The following is a 23,582-nucleotide window of genomic DNA, read 5'->3' as shown; positions in this document are numbered from 1 at the left end:
ATGGTCCACCGCGTGGATCTGGTCTGTCGCATGTGTGAGTTCCTTCTGCACTTGTGTGTGTAGAGTCAAATTGCTGGAGATGTTGAAACACAAGGTTCCACGTTGCATCCACAGAGTGATGGAGGGCTTCAGAGTTCTTACTCATTGTGCCATTGAGCAGAGGGTAAGGTTAGAAGCTTGGTCATATTATATGAAGAGGTTTGTAAAGTACACATAGAAGCACCAGTTATCAGGACACAAGTTTTGTTGTTGTTTTTTTATATATAATTTATTTATTTTTTTAATTGAGTCACGGTGAGAACAGTTACAGGGCTTTTAGGATCAAATCTCAGTCATACTATGCTCAAACACCCATCCCTTCACCAATGCAAATGTTCCACCACCAAGAACCCCAGCATACCCCTCTCTCACTCCCCCTCTGCCTGTGTGGCAGATGATTTTCACTTTACTCTTTCTTTACTTTGATTACATTCACTTTTCGACAGAAAACTCACTATCATTATTTGGAGTTTTTCCCCCAGCAGTCAGACCTGTGGAATGGCATCATTAGATCCTATGTTTTCTCTTGTCAGTAACAAAGAGCATATGGTGTTGCACGGTCGCGAAAGTGGCCGCCCAGTTTTGGGATTCTGGTGTTAAGTCTGCCAGCAGCCGCTGCATTCCGAGATTGGTTTGTGTGCCTCTGGGATCATGGCTGTTCAGGAGCGGAGGAGCTGTTCCTGGGCAGCCGCTCGGGGTCTCATTTGGGCAGGAGACAGGGCCGGTTCTGCCCCCCACATCGCAAGATTCCCCGTGCGTCCCATCACTGCAAGCTCCTGCCTCTCTGTCCAATTGGTTCTGAACAGTGGCGGTCGCCATGCTGTCCAGGGGGGAAAAGGCCAAGGGACAGAAACCCTTCCCCTCCCGGGGCTGCACAGGGCCGTAGCTTAGTTCATAGTCCAGGAGTATAACTGCCAGCAGCCGCTGCGTTCCGAGATTGGTTTCTGTGCCTCTGTGATAATGGACACTCAGAGATGGCGGAGCCGTTCCTGAGCATTTGTTTTGTATATCAGCGTCTGTTTGTATATAGAGAGATATCCCAGTCCCACATACCGGAGCCGTGTTAATAGAAGCTCAGTGTCGCCAGGACTCCAGCTGGAGAAGGCGGGGTGGCTGCACCTTCTCTGTCTGACACCCCGGTTTTGTTGGCCCGTCTGGGGTCCGGGGCACTCTCCAGCTTGCAGTGCCCGCCAGCCCGGATTCTTCACTAGGACACAAGTATTATCTAAAGGTGTGGAGATAGCGGATTGCAGGGAGACACTATAGAAAGCATGCATAGTGACAGAAAGCTGCAAGTCAATTGCCAAAGTCAGTGATACAGGAATAGGAACCCATATTAGTTTAATATCAGCTAATTGTAGTTCATCTGAGTAACCAACTGCTAGAATAGTTTGTGGCCCAAGGTAGCACTGTAGCACTGTCGTTCAGTTGTTCATCAATTTGCTCGAGTGGGCACCAGTAACGTCTCCATTGTGAAACTTCTTGTTACTGTTTTTGTTATATCGAATACGCCACAGGTAGCTTGCCAAGCTCTGCCGTGCAGGTGGGATACTGTCGGTAGCTTGCCGGGCCCAAGGGTAGTACTTTTATTAGAAGCCGTGATACTAGGTCACGTGATATGTTGGTCCAGTAATACGAACCCAAAACTTGGACTGCAATATTTCCCAAATTTCCAGGGATAGCAACTGTGTTAAATCCAAGCCTCACAGACCCGGTAAAGACCTTAAGAAAATGTAGGTGACACCGACCTTGGTCACAGTAAGGTTCTTCCACAAGGCTCAGGATGGTTTTATTGTGAGGAATCTTCATGCCCAATCCAGTATATAGAAGCCTTTTCGTGTCCTCTTGTGCAGAGACAGATAAGGAGGACAATGGTTGGAATTCAGTTTGGTGTCTGTTTCCCCTTAACGTTCTGAAGGAGAGCACCCTGGGAAGGCTTGCTAGCATGGAGAGGGTCTGAACTGTGGCTTTCAGGAGTTGCCATTCTGGTCCTGAACCACCAGCACGGAACCAAGTGAGTTCCGGACCCATAGCCTCCCGCTGAGTTGTCATGAGCTGTCATGGAGGTGTCACTGTAGCTTTTGCAAGGAATTTATCGGAAATGGAACATCTGTAACAATTAGGGATGTGGCAGCCATGCCAGCAGGACAGAACTGTGCCGTTGTCTTAGGTTTTCTCACAGCCGCAGACCCTGTTTGAGAACAGGATTTTACATTATATCTTGATCCGGCCCTTGATGTGGGACAGTCACTACCAAGGTGGTTGCCCTGGAAAGAACTTGCCGTGGTACCACACACAGTGCCAGGTGGTAACTGCTGTCTCAGTCGGTCGGCTGACTCCCTGTGAGGTGTATCAGTAACGCACCGAGTATAATTAATCAGTCACAACTTTACATTGCCGAGAGGGAACGCAGTGGTCGGAGAAGTTATCCCAAATGTGTTGGCTACAGAAGGTGTAGCGTCCAGAAGGTGTAGTGTCTGGCTAGGACAAAACCACAAGTGGCAGTTGTACAGATGTCATCCGTCTGATCGAGGAACCCAGTAGGGTGATCTTCTATTGGAGTCAGTGCATGCAGTTTGGTCAGCTGGAGAAGGCCTTTGCTGGGTGCTGTCCTGTAGGGCATTTTCTTGTCCGGGTGTGACGATTTCCCATAAGGAAAGAAGCCCTTTGTCATCCAACTTCCACTTGCCCTTGTGGTTAGTGATGGCATGATTGCTACCATCCGAGAAAAATCGTAAGTAACATTACGTCTTTTGGAACATTTCGTCCATTGCTGATGGACAGTATAATCGAGATCTTTGGTTCAAGCCTAAGCAAGACTTGTGGTTGCATCCTGCCGTTGTAAGTCCTTGTATTGTAATAATTTTCTTTTCAGTGATCCATGTGTTCTTTCAGTACTTTGTGTGGCAGTTGGATTATAGCTTAGTTGGTAGTTTCACTGAATACCTAAACATTGTGTTAAGAGTTTGATTTTGCTACCTGTAAAATGGGAGCCTTGGTCAGATTGGATGATGATTGGTGGGCCACAGGCACACACCCCAACTTAATTGTCCTGATAGTGGCGTTTTGGTCTGGACCTCTACTGGGAATATGCCTGTAGCCACATCTACCGCATACGTACCATCGCCTGGATTCCTTGAAGGGTCCAATAAAATCAACTTGTAAGGTGGAATGAAAAGAATTAGGTTTATACTTAGTGGATGGCGGGTTTCTCCGAATTCTTTGCTGTACTTTGCGCAATTCTCCCAAGACTGTATGCCAGTTCTGCAAGTAATCCAGGTGACAGGAAGGTTTCTCCTGATCCTCCATTAGAACAGTCCATTGGTGTGCCTCTACATCCCAAGGTTTAGTGTCATTTTAATATTTTGTGTCATTTAATATTTCTTGTTTGGATATCAGACTTGCACGCCCCCTTTTGATTGGAGACCATGAGTCATCTTTTGGTCTCAATAGTTTCAAAGGTTTACGTTTTCTAGTAACTTTATTTTGTAATGGACTCTGAGGTGTCATTCGCCAGGCTGGGAAAGTGGCAGTTACATTTTGCCAATGTGTCTGCTCTATCATTGTGAATGGGCTGGAGCGATAGCACAGCGGATAGAGCATTTGCCTTGCACGCGGCCAACCCGAGTTTGATTCCTCCGCTCCTCTCGGAGAGGCCAGCAAGCTACCGAGAGTATCCCTCCCGCACAGCAGAGCCTGGCAAGCTACCTGTGGCCTATTCGATATTCCAAAAATAGGAGACATTACTGGTGCCCACTTGAGCAAATCGATGAGTGGGATGATAGTGATCATTATGAATAGCTGTAGGATTTTGTTGGCGAGCATGTGAATTCACCTGGGAGATAAAAATTACTAGTCCAGGGCTGGAGCAATAGCACAGCAGGGAGGGCGCTTGCCTTGCACGCGGCCAACCCGGGTTCGATTCCCAGCATCCCATATGGTCCCCTGAGTACCGCCAGGGGTAATTCCTGAGTGCAGAGCCAGGAGTGACCCCTGTGCATCGCTGGATGTGACCCAAAAAGAAAAAAAATATTACTAGTCCAGAGTCACTGATTCCCTTCTGATCATTTTGTGGCCATAGTGGCCGTTAATTAGTAAGAATCAGGTTGTTCCCACTTAGCAGACCACACGGTGATTCCATGGCAGAGACCCCATGAGTCAGAATATATGCAAATAACTTTGCCAGCCTCCTCCTTAGATCTCCTAAGTGCTGACCGGGCCGCCTGTCCTTCTGTATGTTGCGATGACATCCCTGACCCTCCATCAGTAAGGATTGTCCTTCACTCTTCCAATGCTGTTCCCCGTTTCTGGTGGTTGAGGAACAGTCTGTGAATCTCATTACTCTGAGAATTTTTTTTTTTCTTTTTGAGTCACATCTGGTGATGCTCAGAGGTTACTCCTGGCTCTGCACTCAGGAATTGCTCCTGGCGGTGCTTGGGGGACCATCTGGGATGCTGGGAATTGAACCGGGGTCAGCTGCATGCAAGGCAGACGCCCTACCTGCTGCACTATCGCTCCAGCCCTACTCTGAGATTTTATCCCAGGCAGTGGCACCCCATCTGCCAGTGGGCTTGGGGTTAAACTGAGGCCTTATCGGGACAGGGATGTCAATAAGAGACCTTCCTCTGAAAGACCATCCGGTGTTCCTTTGAACATCACCTGTCTGTTTTTTATAACCTCATCGATAAACAGTTTCCACTGCAGTATCTTGGGTTCCCTACTTTGCTTCCCCAGGTGTTTTAGCCCATTCCACCAATGATAGAAGTGTGCCGACATGTTGCCATTGGTCCGTAGGAATGGGTCGCCCCAGGTGTTTTAGCCCATTCCACCAATGATAGAAGTGTGCCGACATGTTGCCATTGGTCCGTAGGAATGGGTTGGTTAGTAAAAGCCACATACAGGCCACCTTTTCTAAAACTGTATACTTTGTTTCTGAGGACGGAAGCCTTTCGCAGTGGAATGCTCCCAGCTGCTTTGTGTTGTGAGGGCTTTCGCCCCAGCAGCCATATCCTTGTCTAAAACATATATCTGAAATAATTTTATCTTTTTCTTTAGGCACAGATTCGTATCTACACCTTTGCCATTCCTACAACCTGTTTATGTTCCTCTGTCCATGCAAACTCCTCAGCAGTCCCTGACTCTTTGTAAAAAGGGTTAAGAATGAGTTGTCAGTAAGGAATACGTGTCCTCCGGTACAGAACATTCCAGTTAGATTCTGAGCTTCGCTCTTTTACTTAGGGGCAAGCAAAGTTTGTATTTTATCAGTTACACCTTGTGGAACACCAGGGCCACCGTGAACCATACAATTCCTAAACATTTGACTGAGGTATTTGCTTGCTGGATATTATCTGGGTCCAGCCATCACCCCTCAGAATCTCTACTAGTGTTCCTACTGAATTTTGAACATTCTGCCTGGTCTTCCCTTGCAATTACAATGTCATTCACATAACTCATGACCAAGGTGTTCAGGTTCTCTGGTAATTTATCCAGGAGTCATTGCAACACATTATGTGCAATATGGGGCTGCTCTTATATCCCTAAAAAACCTTTCTTGTTTATTATTTCAAGTAAATGTAGTAATATCACTACTCTCCTCATGTAGAGGTATTGCAGAGAACACGTCAGATAGATCAATAGCTGCAAGGAGTTCAGATTTACCATTCCTTAACTTATGACAAATTTCTTCAACATCTGGTAAATTTCCAGGCATTTTGTTCAGCGTTTTTGTTAATATTGAACCTATACGATCCATTTGGTGCTTATGACCGTACAGGGCTGTTATCCTGGAAGGACTGAGTTCATTCCACTGTACTTTCCCTTAATAATTCTTTCACCTTTACATCGATTTCCTCATGCCCAACTCTAGTAGGATATTATTCAGTAAAAGTTAGCTTAGTGGAGAGTTACCTGATGGGGGATAGTTTCACTTTACCTTTTTGTTTTGTTTTTTGTTTTTTTTTTTTGTTTTTTTGGTGTCACACCTGGCGATGCACAGGGGTTACTTCTGGCTCTGTACTCAAGAATTACTCCTGGCGGTGCTCAGGGGACCATATGGGATGCTGGAATTTGAACCTGGGTTGGCTGCGTGCAAGGCAAACACCCTACCCGCTGTGCTATCACTCCAGCCCCAGGATAGTTTTACTTTAGACACAAAGTTTAAAAGGCACCCAATCTCCAAATATGACTTTTGCCTCTGTAATTCCTGTTAGGTTTATTGAGCCATCCATACATACTGCTTGGGCTCTGATAGGTTTTCTATTATAACATAAGACAAATACTTCATTCTCCACTGCCTCTGTTTACTTGGGCTATTCCTAAAATATTAATTGGGGAGTTGGAGTGATAGCACAGTGGGTAGTGCATTTACCTTGCATGCTGGTTTGTTTTTTTTTTTTCCTTTTGGGTCATACCCGGCAATGCACAGGGGTTACTCCTGTCTCGTACACTCAGGAATTACTCCTGGTGGTGCTCAGGGGACCATATGGGATGCTGGGAATTGAACCCAGGTCGACTGAGTACAAGGCAAACACCCTACCCACTGTGTTATTGCTCCAGCCCCTGCATGCTGGGTTTGATTCCCAGCATCCCTTATGGTCCCCTGAGCACTGCCAGGAGTGATTCCTGAGTGCAGAGCCAGGAGTAACCCATGAGCATCGCCAGGTGTGACCCAAAAAGAAAACAAAACAAAAAATAAAAACCTCCATAGCAATAGGACAGCGGGTAGGGCGTTTGCCTTGCACGCGGCCAACCCGGATTCGATCCCTTATGTCCCCTGACATCCCATACGTTCCCCCAAGCACCACCAGGAGTAATTCCTGAGCACAGAACCAGGAGTTAGCCCTGAGCATCGCCAGGCATGGGTGACCCATAAAAGAAACAAACAAAAATTATAAAAATTAATAAAGAAAATAAAAGTATGCAAGGAGGTTAAAAGACGTGTTGTTTCTATAAGAGTGGTGTTGAGTGTAGTACAGAGATACGCCATTAATGTCCACTGATGCTTAACAGCTTCCGTGGATCTCGGAGACCCTCAGAGTCGCCGCGTTCTGAGCAGGGGTGTTTCTGGAGTGACGCACACGCAGGTGTCCACAGAGCCAGCAACCACCCTGCATTCAGAGGCCACAGATAAATCACTTCACTTGAGGGAGACCTTCTTTTCCGTAGCTGCCCCACAAACTATCAGAGCTGCCTCAGGACCCTGTGTTTCCCCCTGACCTCTGGCCCCTGACCCCTGACCTGCCTCCCTGCTAGAGTTGGAGCCGAGTTTCTCAGAGCGCAGAGACTTGGGTTTTGGTTTTGGTTTTGTTTTCTTTTCTTTTCTTTTTGGGTCACACCCGGCGATGCACAGGGGTTACTCCTGGCTCTGCACTCAGGAATTACCCCTGGCGGTGCTCAGGGGACCATATGGGATGCTGGGAATCGAACCCAGGTCGGCCGCGTGCAAGGCAAACGCCCTCCCCGCTGTGCTATGGCTCCAGCCCCAGGGTTTTGTTTTTCTGTTCCATTTGTTCCCTTGCTCTTCGCTACCCATTCCCGGTGCCCTCGTCTCCCCGTACACATGAAGCAAAGCTGCCGGGCTCTCCTCGGGGCTTGAAGAATTGAACCTGCAGTCTGGGCCCTCCCCCCCACAGCAGGTCGCGTCCATCTAGGCTTCCCAGAGAAGAACCAGGGCAGGCCTAAGATAGCAGGTTCCTTTAACGTAATCTTGGTCTCCCTCCACCCGTACGATGGCATTTCCCTCAGTTCCAAATTTAAAAATCAGATTTCTAAAAGAAACATGAATTCTGGTTAGCTCTTGAGTTTTCGCACTCTCTGAAACTTACTCTCAGGAAGAAATAAATGGGAAATGTTCGGATTCCGTTTGCTTTAAAAGCAACTGCCTCCCCAGGCAGAGGACTAGTGTAACAGGGAGGGCGTTTGCCCTCCTGTGGAGGACCAGGCTTCGAACCCCGGCCTTCTGTAGGGCCCCTGAGCACTGTCAGGAGTGATTCCTGAGTGGAGAGCCAGGAGTAACTCCCTGAGCACTGCCAGATGTGGCCCAAAAAAACAAATTAAGAATTAAAGCTGGAGCGATAATATCGCTTGCCTTGCACATGGCTGACCTACGTTCAATCCCTGCTTCCCATTTCGAACCCCCCCACACACACACACACAGACACACAGACACACACAGACACACAGTACCGCCAGAAGTAATTCCTGAGTGCAGAGCCAGGAGTGACCCTTAAGCACCACTGGGTGTGACCCCAAAAGGATGGGTGGATAAGTAAACACACCCCCTCTCCCCCAAGGCCAGAGAGAGAATACTGTGGGCCTGATCCCCAGCACCCCATATGGTTCCCTAAGTGCAGAGCCAGGAACACTCCCCGAGCACTGCCACGGGAGGGCCTCCCGCCACCCTCCGCACACGCACAGCCCCTCCCGCGCACCGGGTCGTGGGCGAGGCGGCGGGGGGGCCCCCCTCACCGGTCCTGTGCTCCTCTCTTGCAGCGAGTGCGTGCGCCTGAAGCCCACCGACATCCAGCCCGACATCTTCAGCTACCTCCTGCACCTGATGTACACGGGCAAGATGGCCCCGCAGCTCATCGACCCCGTGCGCCTGGAGCAGGGCATCAAGTTCCTGCACGCCTACCCGCTCATCCAGGAGGCCAGCCTGGCCAGCCAGGGCGCCTTCTCCCACCCGGACCAAGTCTTCCCGCTCGCCTCGTCCCTCTACGGCATCCAGATCGCCGACCACCAGCTGCGCCAGGCCTCCAAGCTCGCGCCGGCCCCGGAGAAGCTGGCGCGGGACGCGCGGCCGGCCCGCCTGGGTCCCGACCCAGGCCCTGACGCCGCTGCAGCCGCCGCCGCCGCCGCCGCCGCGCCGCTGTCGCAGCTGCCCGGGGGCCGGACCCATCTGACGCCCTCGGAGCCGCTGCTGCCCACGCCGCTGTCCCCCGAACTCGTGTCCACGCCCGTGCCCGCGCCCGCGCCTGCGCCCGTGCCCATGCCCATGCCCGTGCCGGGCGTGGGGCCGCCGCCGCCGCCGCCCTCGTCGATGCCCGGGGACGAGGCGGGGCTGGCGCCGTCACCGTCGGACGAGCACCCGGCGCCGCTGACCATCGCGCACGTGAAGCCGAGCATCATGAAGCGCAACGGCAGCTTCCCCAAGTGCTACGCGTGCCACCTGTGCGGCCGGCGCTTCACGCTGCGCAGCAGCCTGCGCGAGCACCTGCAGATCCACACCGGGGTGCCCTTCCCGGGCGCCGGGCCGCCGGGGGACGCGCGCGGGGGCGCCCTGGCCGCCGCTGCCGCCGCCGCCGCCGCCGCCGCGGCCGCAGCCGAGGAGCTGGCCAAGGACGCGGCCGACGCGCCCGAGGCGGGCATGGTCAGCGACAGCGAGCTGCCGCACATCTCCGACTCGCCGCTGCTGGACGGGCAGCCGCCATCCGAGACGCCGCCGCCGTCGGACATCGCGGACATCGACAACCTGGAGCAGGCCGACCAGGAGCGCGAGGTGAAGCGGCGCAAGTACGAGTGCACCATCTGCGGCCGCAAGTTCATCCAGAAGAGCCACTGGCGCGAGCACATGTACATCCACACGGGCAAGCCCTTCAAGTGCAGCACGTGCGACAAGAGCTTCTGCCGCGCCAACCAGGCGGCGCGCCACGTGTGCCTCAACCAGAGCATCGACACCTACACCGTGGTGGACAAGCAGACGCTCGAGCTGTGCACGTTCGAGGAGGGCAGCCAGATGGACAGCCTGCTGGTGCAGGCCAGCAAGCCCTACAAGTGCAACCTGTGCGACAAGACCTTCGCCACGCCCAGCGAGGTGGTGAAGCACGCGTGCCAGAGCCAGGCCGCGGACGTGTTCGCGCTGGACGAGGGCCGCGCCCTCCTGCTGGGCGCCGGGGGGGACTCGGAGGTCCCCGAGCCCGACCACCCGGTGCTGGCGTCCATCAAAAAGGAACAGGAAACCGTGTTGTTGGACTGACCGCCCCCCCCCCCTCCACTCCCTGTCGCCGGCTGCTCTTGGCTTTTTTTTTTCTTTCTTTTTTTTTTTTAACAAACACAAAACAAAAAAAAAACTGACGTTTTTACAAAGACTACCTTTGCCTTCCCTTCCCCCCACCCGGGTAGAGAACTCGGGTTCTCCGTGGCATGATCCGAACAGCACCCCTCCCCTCTTCCCCTCCCCCCTCCCATCTCTCAACCCCCGCCTCCTCCCCTCCAAGCTCTGTGCATTATAAACCTGGACCATATTTGCTTTCATTCAGGGGATGTCAGAAAGATAATGGTCAGTAGTACTTGTACCGTCAAATCGATTTTTTTTTTTTTGGTCTGTTTGTTTCCAGGCTTTTTTAGAGAATTTTAAAAAGCATACTTGGAGCTAATGAAGGGTCTTCTAACCAAGCCAAACCACTAGAAAGCTATTTGGTAAACGCGAATTATGACTTTTCCCTGGGTAATACTTTTGTCTTCCTTCTCGGAAAAAAAAAAAAAAAAAACCAACGCCCTCAGATGCAGCAGCGTGCCTGGTGCTTACAGATCCAGCTGGGCTCTGGGCTCTGCAGAAATCCAGACGGTGGGGGGGAGGGGGGAAGCCCTAAAACCCCAGAGAACATTCTCAGTATTTATCATTTGCCCCCCTCCCCCCGCCCCGGGCGTCTGATTTCAGAATGCATCCTTTGAGATTATGTCCAGTCGAGAGAATTTTAAGAAATCTACTCGAACAAAACACAAAAGAGAAAAAAAAAAAAAGAAGAAGTAATAATGTGATGGCAATCTTAATTTGGGGATATAGCATGACAAGCCGTGTGTATGTGTTTGTGTGGGTGCGTGTGGGGTGGGTGTGTGTGTGTGTGTGTGCATGTGCGCGCGCCTGTGTCAGAAAACATGTAGACACTCCACAATTTGATCAGTACACACGCCTTACCTAATTGCTGGCTCCTTCCAGAGGCAACCGCCACCAAAATACCGTATTTTCCTTTCTGACGCGTGTGGTTATTGTCCCAATCCGACTTGGGAGCGCCATTCTACATTCTTGCCGGGCACAAAGTGACACAGGCCAGTCTCGTACTTGCCGATGGTACTTTTGGTGCAGAAACAGCACCGAACCAGCCGCTTTTCAATCCACGTGGGGACCACAGGAAAAGGGACGGGAATGGAGTGTCCTGCGGCAGAGGGGTGGGGAGGGGGGGTAGTGGACAGGATGAGTCGTCCCTTTCATGACCTCCAGAGTCAAGGCTGATTATTGACAAAGTCAGTCTGTCAGGAAATGTCAAACATGGGGGGGGAAAAAAAACTTGATGGCTGTTGGGGGGGAAATACAGAAACAAAACACAGACTTAGATTTTGATGTTGAGTCTTCGGTTTTAATTTTTAATACCTGAGATTTCCTCCAGGGGCCTGAAAACAGTGAAATATTGGGTGTCCATTTATCCTCCCGGGGGCCAGTGTCAGGTGGGGGGGCGGGGGTCTTACACAGTAAAGCAGGGGCCAGGAGTGGAGGGGAAGGGAAGGCCAGTGGATAGCGTGTTGTACGTACATGTTTAAAGCTCAGTATCCCGTCGTCCTATGACATGTATAGTTGAGTTCGCGATTTGTAAGTTTTTATACATACTTTCATTGAATAAACCTTTAATTAAACGAATGTGCGATTTTGTGTGTTACTTTATCTGTCCCTTCCCCCAGAAAGGATGTAGAGAACAGAGCAGTAGTACTTCGGGGAAGGAGGGTGCTTGCCTCCACCGAGGCTGACCTGGTTGAGTCCCCGGCACTACACACGGTCCCCCGAGTCCCACCGGGAGTGATCATGAGTGCCCTGAGCATCAACAGTATGTCGTGTCCCCCCCCCACCACCACCAAAAAAAAAAAAAAAAACAAAACAAATAAAGCCTGGGAGCCAGAGAGGCAGTGCAGTAGGTAGGGCCGGTCATTGTCTTCTGTGCAGCCGGCCCAGGTTCAATCCCCGGCACAGTTGTATGGTGGTGTAGCCCACCGCCCCACCACCCCCCCAAAACCAGAGAACTGAAGCTGCTTGGGCCAAGATAACACAAGTTCACACCAATAAATACAAATTACTCAAAATCGGGTAGTTTTCACCCACTTCTCCTGGGGTTACTTGGGTTTTGTTTGGGGAGTAACTCCCCACTTGGTGCTCAGGAATTGCTCCTAGCCGCACTTCTGGGTACATATGATGCCAGGGATGGACCCTGGGTCTCTTACATGCAAAGCCTGTCCCCCTCCCCCCATCTTGTTTATTAAACCTCAGTTACATTAATCAAGTGAGTCAAATGAGTCTCGGGACTTGCCCTGAGTAGCTGTGGGACTGACTTGTGCCTGGAAGACCAGAAAGTTCTGGAGAGGCAGACTGCAGTGGGCGAGGGCTCTTCCTGGTGGTGGAGGGAAAGGGAAAGGGAAGACTGTTCCCCCCTAGTCACTGTGAGGGGTGCAGGGGTTCACCCACCCTCCGTCCCCTACCCCCTCTTTTGTAAGCAAGGTTGTTGGGGGGATTTTTTTTTCTCGTTGGGTCACACCTGGCAATGCTCAGGGGTTTCTCCTGGCTCTGCACTCAGGAATCACACCTGGCAGTGCTCAGGGGGCAATATGGGATACTGGGGATCAAACCCGGGTTAGCTGCATGCAAGGCAAATTCCCTCCCCGCTGGATTATGACTCCAGCCCTATACCACAGCTTTTATTTATTTATTTTAATTTTTTGCTTTTTTGGGTCACACCCGGCGACGATGCACAGGGGTGACTCCTGGCTCATGCACTCAGGAATTACTCCTGGCGGTACCACGACTTCTTGAACCATTCAGCTGTGGTTGGACACAGATTTTCATAGCTCCACTGTGTGCAATGAGTCAGTGAGTGGAAGTGGCAAATCTTTTTATTTTGTTTTGTTTGGGGGGCACAATGGGTGATGCTCAGGGGTTCCTCCCGGCTCGACACTCAGGCATCACTCTTGGCGGACTCGGAAGACCCTATGGGATGCCGGAGATCGAACCTGGGTCAGCCCTGTGCAAGGCAGGTGCCCTACCCGCTATACTAAGTGGCATGAGTGGCAAACCTTCACAAAACCACCAACCTCCTGACCCCAGGGCTCAGGCCAGTGCGGCAGCCCCTCAGCCCCGAGCAGCGCTGAGTCTGCTCTCGCCAAGAACTTGCAAGTGCTGTTTGTTCTGAGTTTGTTTTTGTTTTTGTTTTGTTTTGTTTTGTTTTTGCTTTTTGGGTCACACCCAGCGATGCTCAGGGGTTACTCCTGACTTTGCACTCAGGAATTACTCCAGGAGGTGCTCAGAGGACCATATGGGAGGACCCTATGGGATGCCGAGGATCGAACCCGGGTCGGCAGCGTGCAAGGCAAACGCCCTACCCGCTGTGCTATTGCTCCGGCCCCTGAGTTTGTTTTTTATTTGAGGGTCACACCCTGAAGTGCTAAGGGGCAACTCCCAGCTCAGGACATGTGGCCCCATGGTGCTCGAACCTCTGCATCCCTCGTGCCAAGCAAGAATTCAGCCCATTGAATTTTCTCCCTGACCCCTGTCCTGAATTATTTTTTTCCACATAGGGGCACACCAGTGATGCTCAGGGGTTACTCCTGGCTCTGCATTCAGGAATTACCCCAGGCGGTGCTCGGAGGACCATATGGGATATCCGGGATTGAGCCTGGGTTGCCCGTGTGCGAGGCAGATGCCCGCCCTGTGGTACTATCGCCCCGGCCCCTGTTCTTCCTGTGAAGTTTCCGCTGAAGGACGGCACGGTCCAGCCCCAGGCTTTCAGCGTTCACTTGGGCTGCTGTGTAATTCTCTCGAGTTTCCCTTTCACCGGGAGAGCCAGAGTGACTCACTCAACCAGTGCTGCTAAAATAGACTTGTAAAACTAGCACAGCATTTTTATCTTCCCAGAGGAATACGGACATAGTGGGGAGAAAGCATTGCATTAAGATTTGTCAACCTGGGGCCAGAGCAATAGTACAGTGGGGAGGGCGTTTGCCTTGCACGCGGTCGACCCGGGTTCGATTCCCAGCATCCCATATGGTCCCCCAGCACCGCCAGGAGTAATTCCTGAGTGCAGAGCCAGTGCATCACTGGGTGTGACCCGAAAAGCAAAAACAAAAACAAAACAAAAAATAAATAAATAAATAAAAACAGAACAAAAAAAAGATTTGTCAACCTTGGGGCTAATGGGTAGAGTGCTTGCCTTGCATGTGGCTGTCCTGGGTTTGATCCCCAGCATCCTATATGGTCCCTCAAGCCTAATCAGAAGCAATTCCTGAGTGCAGAGCCAGGAGTAACCCTGAGCATCTCCAGGTATGGCCAAAAGCAAAAACACAACAATAAAATATTCGACCACAGCCATAGTACAGCGCTGTAAGGTGCTTGCCTGGCATGCAGCCAACCTGGCTTCGATTCCTGGCACCACACATGGTTCCCCAAGCCCAGCCGGGGGTGATCCCTGAACACAGAGCCAGGAGTACACCCTGAGTACTCCTGCCAGTACTGATGCCAGCTTCAGCCAAAAACAAAAGAAAGATTTGTCAAATTGTAAAGTTGAAAGTAAATCAATGAATGAGTGAATGAATGAATGAATGAATGGGGTAGCACTGGGTAATGGCATAAAATAGGATAATCCATGGCGCTGGAGCGATATCATAGCGGGTAGGGCATTTGCCTTGCACATGGCCGACCTGGGTTTAATCTCAGGCATCCCATAGGGTCCCCCAAGCACCGCCAGGAGTAATTCCTGAGTGCAGAGCCAGGAGTAACCCCTGAGCATCACCGGGTGTGACCCAAAAGGCAAAAAACAAAAAAGAAGAATCCAAAGAACAGAGTCCAAGGGCCCGAAGAGATACAGCAGGTAGGGTGCTTGCCTTGCGCGAAGTGACCTGAGTTTGTTCCCCAGCATCCCATGTGGTCCCCTGAGCACCACCAGCAGTGATTATGAGACACAGAGCCAGGAGTAACTCCTGAGCATCCCCAGGTGTGCCCCCGGCAAAACAAAGAACAAAAAAGAACAAAGCGCAGACTCCAGACTGATAACACAGTAAAAAGGTCAGGGTGTGTCTTTGAGGCACTGTGTTGGGTCCCCAGCACCCCAAGTAATAATAATAATAGTAATAATCTAATAATGTCAAGATAATCACTGTTGTTTTCTAATTAAGACTTGCTTTTTTTTTTTTTGCCTTTTTTTTTTTTAAGCGATGCTCAGGGGTTACTCCTGACTCTGCACTCAGGAATCACTCCTGGCGGTGCTCAGGGGACCATATGGGATGCTGGGAATAGAACCCAGGTTGGCCGAGTGCAAGGCAAACGCCCTACCAGCTGTGCTATCGCTCCAGCCCCCTAATTAAGACTTGAACGAGAAGGCCAAGGAGCACTAGGGCGCCTCCACAGGCGGGAGCACTCGGTCCAACCCCAGCACCTCACGCCAGTACCCTGAGCACAACCACAGCGAGTGTTTCCCAAGCACCACCAAGTGTGGAGACCCCACAAGCCCCCACCCCCCAAGGAAAGGGGGACTAACAGACCCCCAGAACAGACAAGCCCCAGAGTCCAGAATGCCAGCCCTGGGCCATGGATCTCGAGAAAAACACAAGTTTTTTTGTGTGTGTTTTGGGGCTGGAGCGATAGCACAGCGGGTAGAGCGTTTGCCTTGCACGCGGCCGACCCGGGTTCGATCCCCAGCATCCCATATGGTCCCCTGAAAGAGTAACTCCTGAGTGCAAAGCCAGGAGTAACCCCTGTGCATCGCCGGGTGAGACCCAAAAAGCAAAAAAAAAAAAAAAAAAAAAACCCACAAGTGGCTGCGATTAGCCAAGTAAGGAGACAGACACAGCACCCCGGCCCCATCCCGGCCCCAGACACGGCCCCCCGGAGAGCCAGCGGCCCCACAGAGTAAAGTCCCCGCCGACCCTCCGTGGGGCCCAGCCCTGCTCCCCGTGCTGAGACAGAAGGATGAACAGGGAGGGGAGTGTGTGTGTATGTGTGTGTGCATGCATGTGTATGTGTCTGTGGTATGTGTGCATGTGTGTAGTGTGTATGTATGTATGTGTGTGGTGTGTGTGCATGTGTGGTGTGTGTGTGTTTGTGTGTGGTGTATGTGCGCATATGTGTGGTGTGTGCATGTGTGCGCACACATGTGTGTAGTGTGTGTGCATGTGTGTGGTGTGTGTGGTACATGTGTGTCGTGTGTGTAGTGGGGGGTGTGCATGTGTGTGTGGTGTGTGTGTAGGGCATGTGTGCATGTGTGTGGTATGTGCGTGTATGCATGTGGTGTGTGTCCGTGCATGTGTGGTGTGTGCGTGTATGCGCACGTATGTATGGTGTGTGGTGTGTGCATGTGTGTGGTGTATGTGGTGTGTGTAGTGTGGGGGGGGTGCATGTATGTGGTGTGTGTGTGGTATGTGTGTAGTGTGGGGGGCTGTGTGCATATGTGTGCATGTGTGTATGTGGGGGGAGCACCTGTAGTTTACGGGGGAGTTATTTAGGGGCCCACAAGCCCCCGCGTGAGGGAGGGATTCGCTGAGGACGAGTGAGGAGGACCGTCGACATTCCGTTTGCTCAGGGGATGTAGTTCAGGACTCGGCTGTTCTTCAGGTCAACTTTGCCTTTAATGACGGTTTCAGACCCTCCAGATACCTAAGCTGCATTTTGCTTTATTTCGATCCCCCATTTGGGTCTAGAACAAATGACTGTTGTTCATTAGTTGCAGCTAAGACTGGTTTAGGCTTGGAAAAATTAGTTTTGGGTGGGCCCCAGCCAGCAGTGCTAAGGCACTGGTCCTGGCTCTCTGAGTCACTCTCGGGTGGTCCTAGGGGACCTTGTGACGAGCCAAGGATTGAACCTGGGTCCACTGAGTGCGAGACAAGCACCCAGTCCCCTGTGCAGTCTCTCCAGTCTGGCTTGGAAACCTCTAAGTCACTGAAACATGAATTACCATGGACCAGGGCGATAGCTTGGCAGGGGAGTGCTTGCCTTGTGGGACCTGGGTTTGATCCCCGGCACCCACACACGAGAAATGGATTGGGAGCCAGAGATACCATAGTGGTTAAAGTGCTGGCCTGCGTGCAGCTGGCCCCTGTTCAATGCCCACAAGCACCACCAAAGGGGCCCTGGGGCACAGAGTCACAAATAAGTCTCCGAGCATTCCTGGGTGTGGCCCCAAAATAAAACAGAAAGGGTGAACTAGGTCAGGGGTGTGGTGTAGTGGGGCACATGCTTAGCACATGTGAAGCACAGGCTTTCATTTCCAACACAGAGCATGGAGGGGGAGAGAGAGAGAGAGAGAGAGAGAGAGAGAGAGAAGAGGGAGGGACGGAGGGAGGGAGGGAGAGGAGAGAGAGAAGGAGAGAAGAGAGAGGAGAGAAACAGAAGGGAGAGGAGAGAGAGGAGGGTGGGGTGTGAATTCATCTCCTCGGAAGTCCCAGGTGTGGCCCTATAAAACATGCATTGTGTAAGACTATCAGCTACACTCCTAACAACACTCTAAATGTTAGGCTTGTATCGGAAAGCAGGGGGCCGGTGTGAAATCACTGGATAAGATTTCATTTCCACGCAGATCAAAATAGTTGTGAGCACAGGCAATGGTTATTACTTCCTTGGCTCAGACTCCTGTTCTTCTTTGGGAAATGGCCAGGCATGAGAAGTAAATGAGAGAGAGAGAGAGAGAGAGAGAGAGAGGGGGAGAGGGAGGGAGAGAGAGGGAGAGAGAGAGGGAGAGAGACAGGGAAAGGGAGAGAGAGGGAGGGAGAGAGAGGGAGAGAGGGAGAGAGAGGGAGAGGGAGAGAGGGAGTGAGAAAGAGAGGGAGAGAGAGAGGGAGAGAGAGGGGGGAGAGAGAGGGAGAGAGAGAGAGGGAGAGAGGGGGAGAGAGAGAGGGAGAGGGAGAGAGGGAGAGAGACGAGCTGGGTGCATGCTTTGTGTGCTGGAGGCCTGGACTCCATCCCTGGCACCGCATGGTCCCCTGAGCACAGAGCTGGAAATAGCCCCTGAGCACCACCAGATGTGGCCCCCAATCAATCGAAGGAGGACGAGGAGGAGGAGGAGGAGGAGGAGATGGAGGAGAAAGAGGGGAAAGGAGAGGGACCAGAATGACAATGATCATTAGAAATGATCACTCTGGACAAGAACTGACTCTGAACGTAGGGAGAGGGACACACATGAGAACCTTTCAGGGTCTGTATTGTGAACCACCATGCCCAAGGGGGGGGGAGAGGGAGAGAGAGAGGAGAGAGAGAGAGAGAGAGAGAGAGAGAGAGAGAGAGAGAGAGAGAGAGAAGAGAGAGAGAGAGAGAGAGAGAGAGAGAGAGAGAGAGAGAGAGAGAGAGAGGTACCTGCCACAGAGGTGGGGTGGGAGGGAAACCGGGGACTTTGGTGGTGGGACATGTTCACTGGTGAAGGGATGGGTGTTGGAACATCATATGACTGAAACCCGATCATAAACAGCCTTGTAACTGTGTATCTCATTGTGAATCAAAATTTTTTTCTTTTTATGATTTGTGGGTTACACCGGCGATGCACAGGGTTTTCTCCTGGCTCATGCACTCAGGAATTATTCCTGGTGGTGCTCAGGGGACCATATGGGATGCTGGGAATTGAACCCGGGTCAGCTACATGCAAGGCAAACACCCTACCTGCTGTGCTATCGCTCCAGCCCCAGTGAATCATTTTTTTAAAAAATAATTTTTTTTAATTTTAAAAAGAAGTAACCACCCATGAAAAAATGTAATAAACAAATAAAATTTAAAAGGACAAGGAAGGCTGGAGCGATAGCACAGTGGGTAGGGCGTTTGCCTTGCACACGGCTGACCCGGGTTTGATTCCCAGCATCCCATAGGGTCCCCTGAGCACCGCCAGGGGTAATTCCTGAGTGCAGAGCCAGGAGTAACCCCTGTGCATCACTGGGTGTGGCCCAAAAAGCAAAATAAAATTAAATATAATTTTAAAAGACAAGGAGGGGGAGGAAAAGAAGAAGAGGTGAAGGAGGGAGAAGAGCAAAGGAGGAGAATGAGGAGGAAGCGGAGCACCGCGGGGGCAGAAGCAACAGGCCCGGAGGAGGCTCTCGCTCTCCTTGCTGGCGCATGGCCCCGAGTGCAAACCGCGGGGGTCTCACATGCACTGAGCCTGTTAGAGCAGCTCTGATGGGCCAGTCCTGGCGGGCACCACACCTGCAGAGAAACCTACTCACAACTCTCCACGCCCCCCTGCAGCCTAGGTACAGTCATCCAAACAGCAAGAGTGACAAGGCAGGGAGGGAAGAGAAATTTTTCTTCCTTCTTTTTCTTCCATTTGTTGTTGTTGTTGCTGCTGTTTGGGGTTACACCCAGCAGTGCTCCGGGTTCATTCCTGGCTCTGCACTCAGGGCTCACTTCTGTGGGGGTTCAGGGAACCGTGCGCCCTCCCTGCTGTATCATCTCTCTGACCCCAGTGAATTGGGGCTCCAGAGACAATATTCCTGCCACCGTATGGTCCCCCAAACACCACCGGGAGTGATCCGTGAGCACAGAGCAGGAGGCTCCACTCTTACCCCCCAGCCCCCCCTTCAACATACCCAACTGCTACCTGGTGTGGCCCCCGAACAAAAATAAAGCAAAGATGCCAGTGGAAACCATTGTGTTTTCTAGCAGGTTCCAAACGGTGCCATGGGCTGCTACGATGCCAGAGGCCACTGCACTGATGTATTGTGGCTTCGCGGTGCTGGGTTCTACTCAGCGTGCCAGAATTTTAATAGCCCCAGAGATGCTAATACAGGACCAGAACGGGGTCACCCAGGTCACTTCAAGCATCCCCCACTGGCTTTAGTTTATGCTGGGCTGGGTGCCACACCTGGCAGTGCTCAGGGTTCACTGCTGAGCAACCCTGTGGAGTGCTGGGGCATCGAACCCGGGTTCGCTGCATGCACAGCAAGCGCCTTGCCCACGGCACTGTCTCTCCAGCCCTGCCCGCTCCTGTCTCTAAAACAAGGTGCTCCCGGCAGAGCTGGCCGAGGGGGTTGCATGCAGGAGGCTGGGTTGGACCCCCAGCACCACACACTCGCCTAAACTCCGCTGAGAGCGACCCATGAGCCCAGAGCCAGACGTAGCCCCTGAACACCACCGGTGTATCCCCCAGACAATCCCCCCCATCGTCATACTAATTAATAAGCTGCGTCTTCGAGACCTGTCCAGCCTTTGCAGCCAGGCATGGGTGCTGAGAAGTTTTTCCACGGCCCCCGGGAAAAACCTCCCTCCTCTCTTTCTAAATGCCCCGTGAAGGGGCTGGAGCGATAGCACAGCGGGTAGAGCATTTGCCTGGCACGCAGCGGACCTGGGTTCGATTCCCAGCATCGCATATGGTCCCCTGAGCACCACCAGAAATGATTCCTGAGTGAAAAACCAGGAGTCACCCCTGAGCATCACCGGGTGTGACCCCCAAAAGATAGATAAATAAATAAATAAATAAATGCCCTATGACCGCAGAGCACAGTGAGCAGAGCCAAAGTAGCTCAAGACCCTAAGGAGTCTAGGGTGTTGTGGGGACTTGCGCATGTCCTCCAGGTGTTAAGTTCTAGGTGCTGCCTCACCTGCCTTTGCAGAATCCAGATGAGGTCCTGGGCCGAAGGGCCGGGAGGGGGTGAGGCACACTTGTCTTGCAAGCGGCGGACCCTGGCTGGTCTTCGGCATGACCTGGTCCCCTGAGCACCGCTCCAGCCAAGCCAGGGGTGGCCCAAACCCTCCACCTGCCCCCCTGCCTTCCCCGGATGAGGCAACAAGCCACGGAGGGCAAAGTGACAGGGTCCTGGCACTGCCCGTGTGTTTCCAAACGTGGTGGCATTAAGTAGCACAGTCTGCAGGGAGGGCACTTGCTTGGCACACACCCAACCCAGGTTCGATCCCCAGCACCCCATATGGTCCCCTGAGCACTGTCCAGAGTGACTGCTTCGTGCAGAGCCGAGAAGAACCCCCGAGTACCGCTGGGTAGCCCCCCAACCAAAAATAGGTAACAAAGTCGCAATTATCTTTTGTGATCATGATATCCCCAAATTCCGGGTCACAACCAAACTGGGGAGGGGGGAGGGGTCCCATACGGAAACGGAGCCCAGAGGAGCTGCAGGAGAGGCTGCCACTGTGCCCGCGAGACCCTAGACTCCACCCCTGGCACCGCACGACCCCCAAGCACCACTGAGCGTGGACCCTGCCGTGATAGTAACCCTAATGACCGGGCCCAGATCATTTCCCACCGTCCAGGGCGAGAGGCTGCTGTGGGGAGGAATCTGTGGTGAGCAGATTGGTTTCCCAAATCATACGTGGCATCAATAGCCGTGATCTATCCTGGGGCTGGCTCCGGCGACAAAAGCACCTGCCTGAGGTCCGTAAGGCCGTGAGTTCGAGTCCCAACACTGCAACTAGCAGCCCCTGGAGAGCAATGCTGCAAAAGTGAACACAAGTGATGGGGCCGGGGCCCCCTGCGCCTGGCCAGGTGAAGGCACAGGCCTGGCCGGAGACCTAGGGTGGCTTGCAGAAACCCCTCAAAACAAATGTGAGCGGGGAGGGCATTTGCCTTGCATGTGGCTGACCTGGGTTTCCATCCCTGGCATCCCATAGAGTCCCCCGAGCACCACTAGGAGCAATTCCTGAGCGCAGAGCCAAGAGGAAGCCCTGAGCATCACTGGCTGTGCCCCCCCAGCCCACCAGGAAAAAGGAAAGAGTGACTCCTGGTGTAAGCACCAGGTCCCAAGACGATGTGTGACCACCACCTGTGGTCCCAAGTGCAGGGACAGTGAAAGGGCAGGGGTGCGAGGGCAGGAAGACGGCACGAACGAGGAGTGGAGATTGTTCTGAGACACCAGCTCCCACAGCGGCGGCCGGCTGCCCGTGAATCTCGGCCAGGATTCATTTTCTTTTCTTTCCATTTTTGGTGAGTGTAGGGGCAGGACATGGGGCACAGGTGTGTGCAGGGGCGAGGGAGGGCGGACATACCCAACGGTGCTCCGACTCTATGTTCTCCTGGCCATGCTTGAGGGGCAGTGGGTGGCGCTGAGGGTCACACCTAGCCAGCCAGCAGCAAGGCAAGACCCCCAACCCCTGAACCCGCCCTCCTGCCTGCAATGATCTTTGGTGTTTAGGCTCAGGGCTTATTCCCGGGGCTCCAGGGAGAGCACCCAGCTTGGGGCGTGCAAGGCAAGCACCCTATTTTCTGTACTATATCGCTCTGGCCCAACCCTGACTTTTTTTTCCCCCCATGCAGGGATAAGGTCAGTGCTCAGGGGGTACTCCTGGCTCCGCACTCAGAAATCACTTAGTGGACTTGGGGGGGGGGACCATAGGGGGTGCCGGGGATAGAACCTGGGTTGGCTGCATGCAAGGCAAACGCCCGACACGCTGGGCTACGACTCTGCTCCCTCCCTTCTTACCCAGTGGTGCTCAGGGCTTACTCCTGGCTCTGTGCTCAGGGATGACTCTTGGCAGGGCTCTGGAGCGCCAGGGATGACGCCGGGGCCCGCCGTGTGCGAGGCAAGCAGCCCCCACCCTGTTGTTGAGGTCTTCTCATGTGGCTCTGGTCGCGGGTGGATTTCGGGCGGCTGTGTGGCTTCCAGAACGTGCACAGAGAAGTGTGCTTCACTGAGGGGCATGAGATTTGCTATGATTTTCACGATTTTTTTCTTTTTGTAGCATAAAATGAACGATGAAGTTTATTGATGACAGTCCTGGGCGTTTCTGACAAGCTAAGTAACCATCCTATTCAGGATTTTCTTTGCTTTATACACGTTTCTATTTTCCTCGGCACGCATGCATGTGTGTGTGTGTAAAATGTACAGTAGGTTGTTTGGGTTTGTTTATGGTTTGAGAAGGGGTCAGACGGTCCTTTTTTTTCCCCATTTTTATATCACTTTATTATTTCTGAGAAATTTTCGTTCTCATTTATTTGGCATCACATTCAACTTTTTTGTGGCATTGCTGTCTGATATCATTTTGCTTTGTCTTCTCAAATGGCTTTTTAAAAAAAATTGAGTCGCTACAAGAAACGGTTACAAGTTTGTGTCTGGTTTGGTTTGTCAGACAATGTTCCAGCACCAGGCCCTTCACCTGTGTCCATTTCCCACCACCAATGTCCTCAGTTTCCCTCCTGCCCCCCCTCCCCCGGCCCTCGCCTGTCTCTATGGCAGACACTTGCCTTCTTTCACCCTCATCCTCTCACTCTTTCCTTCTGGGCTTTATTACATGAGATTCTAACGAAAGGGTTAGTAGTCTCTGATACCAAAAAAGAAAAAAAAACCCAAACACCCTGTTTTCTTATTATTGGGGGCACTCAGTGATGCTGGGAACTGACTCAGGCGGCTGTAGGATACTCGGGTGGGAATCCAGGCCCTAAGTATGGAAAAGACACACTCTGGCCCGAGGAGGTCCCTCTGCCCCCCTCCCCTCTCCATCCTCCCTCCCCCCAGCCCTGGACAAGCGGGATTTCTATGCGCTTTACATGTCCCAGTGTCACATGGCGCCACAAAGGATGCACAGGACTAAAAGGAGAAGCCAAGTGTGATGGCTATCAGCACCGCCAAGAGAAAAAGCAACCAAGATGGAA

The 23,582-nt window shown here is 52.4% G+C and overlaps 1 protein-coding gene across 2 annotated transcripts in view; it reads left to right on the top strand.

The window, feature by feature from the left end:
- Nucleotides 1-10,080, top strand: part of ZBTB2 (zinc finger and BTB domain containing 2) — a 33,084-nt gene extending 23,004 nt beyond the window's left edge. For both annotated transcript variants that reach the window (XM_055135365.1, XM_055135366.1), the window contains exon 3: nucleotides 8,530-10,080. In XM_055135365.1, the coding sequence (XP_054991340.1) occupies nucleotides 8,530-10,012 (1,483 nt within the window). In that variant the 3' untranslated portion in view covers nucleotides 10,013-10,080. The remainder of the gene's footprint in view (nucleotides 1-8,529) is intronic.
- Nucleotides 10,081-23,582: the final 13,502 nt, after the last annotated feature.

This window comes from Sorex araneus, chromosome 4 (assembly GCF_027595985.1).
Source record: "Sorex araneus isolate mSorAra2 chromosome 4, mSorAra2.pri, whole genome shotgun sequence".
Lineage (NCBI taxonomy): Eukaryota > Metazoa > Chordata > Mammalia > Eulipotyphla > Soricidae > Sorex > Sorex araneus.
Note: the sequence above shows the minus strand (reverse complement) of the source record. Positions and strands in the feature narration are given on the sequence as shown.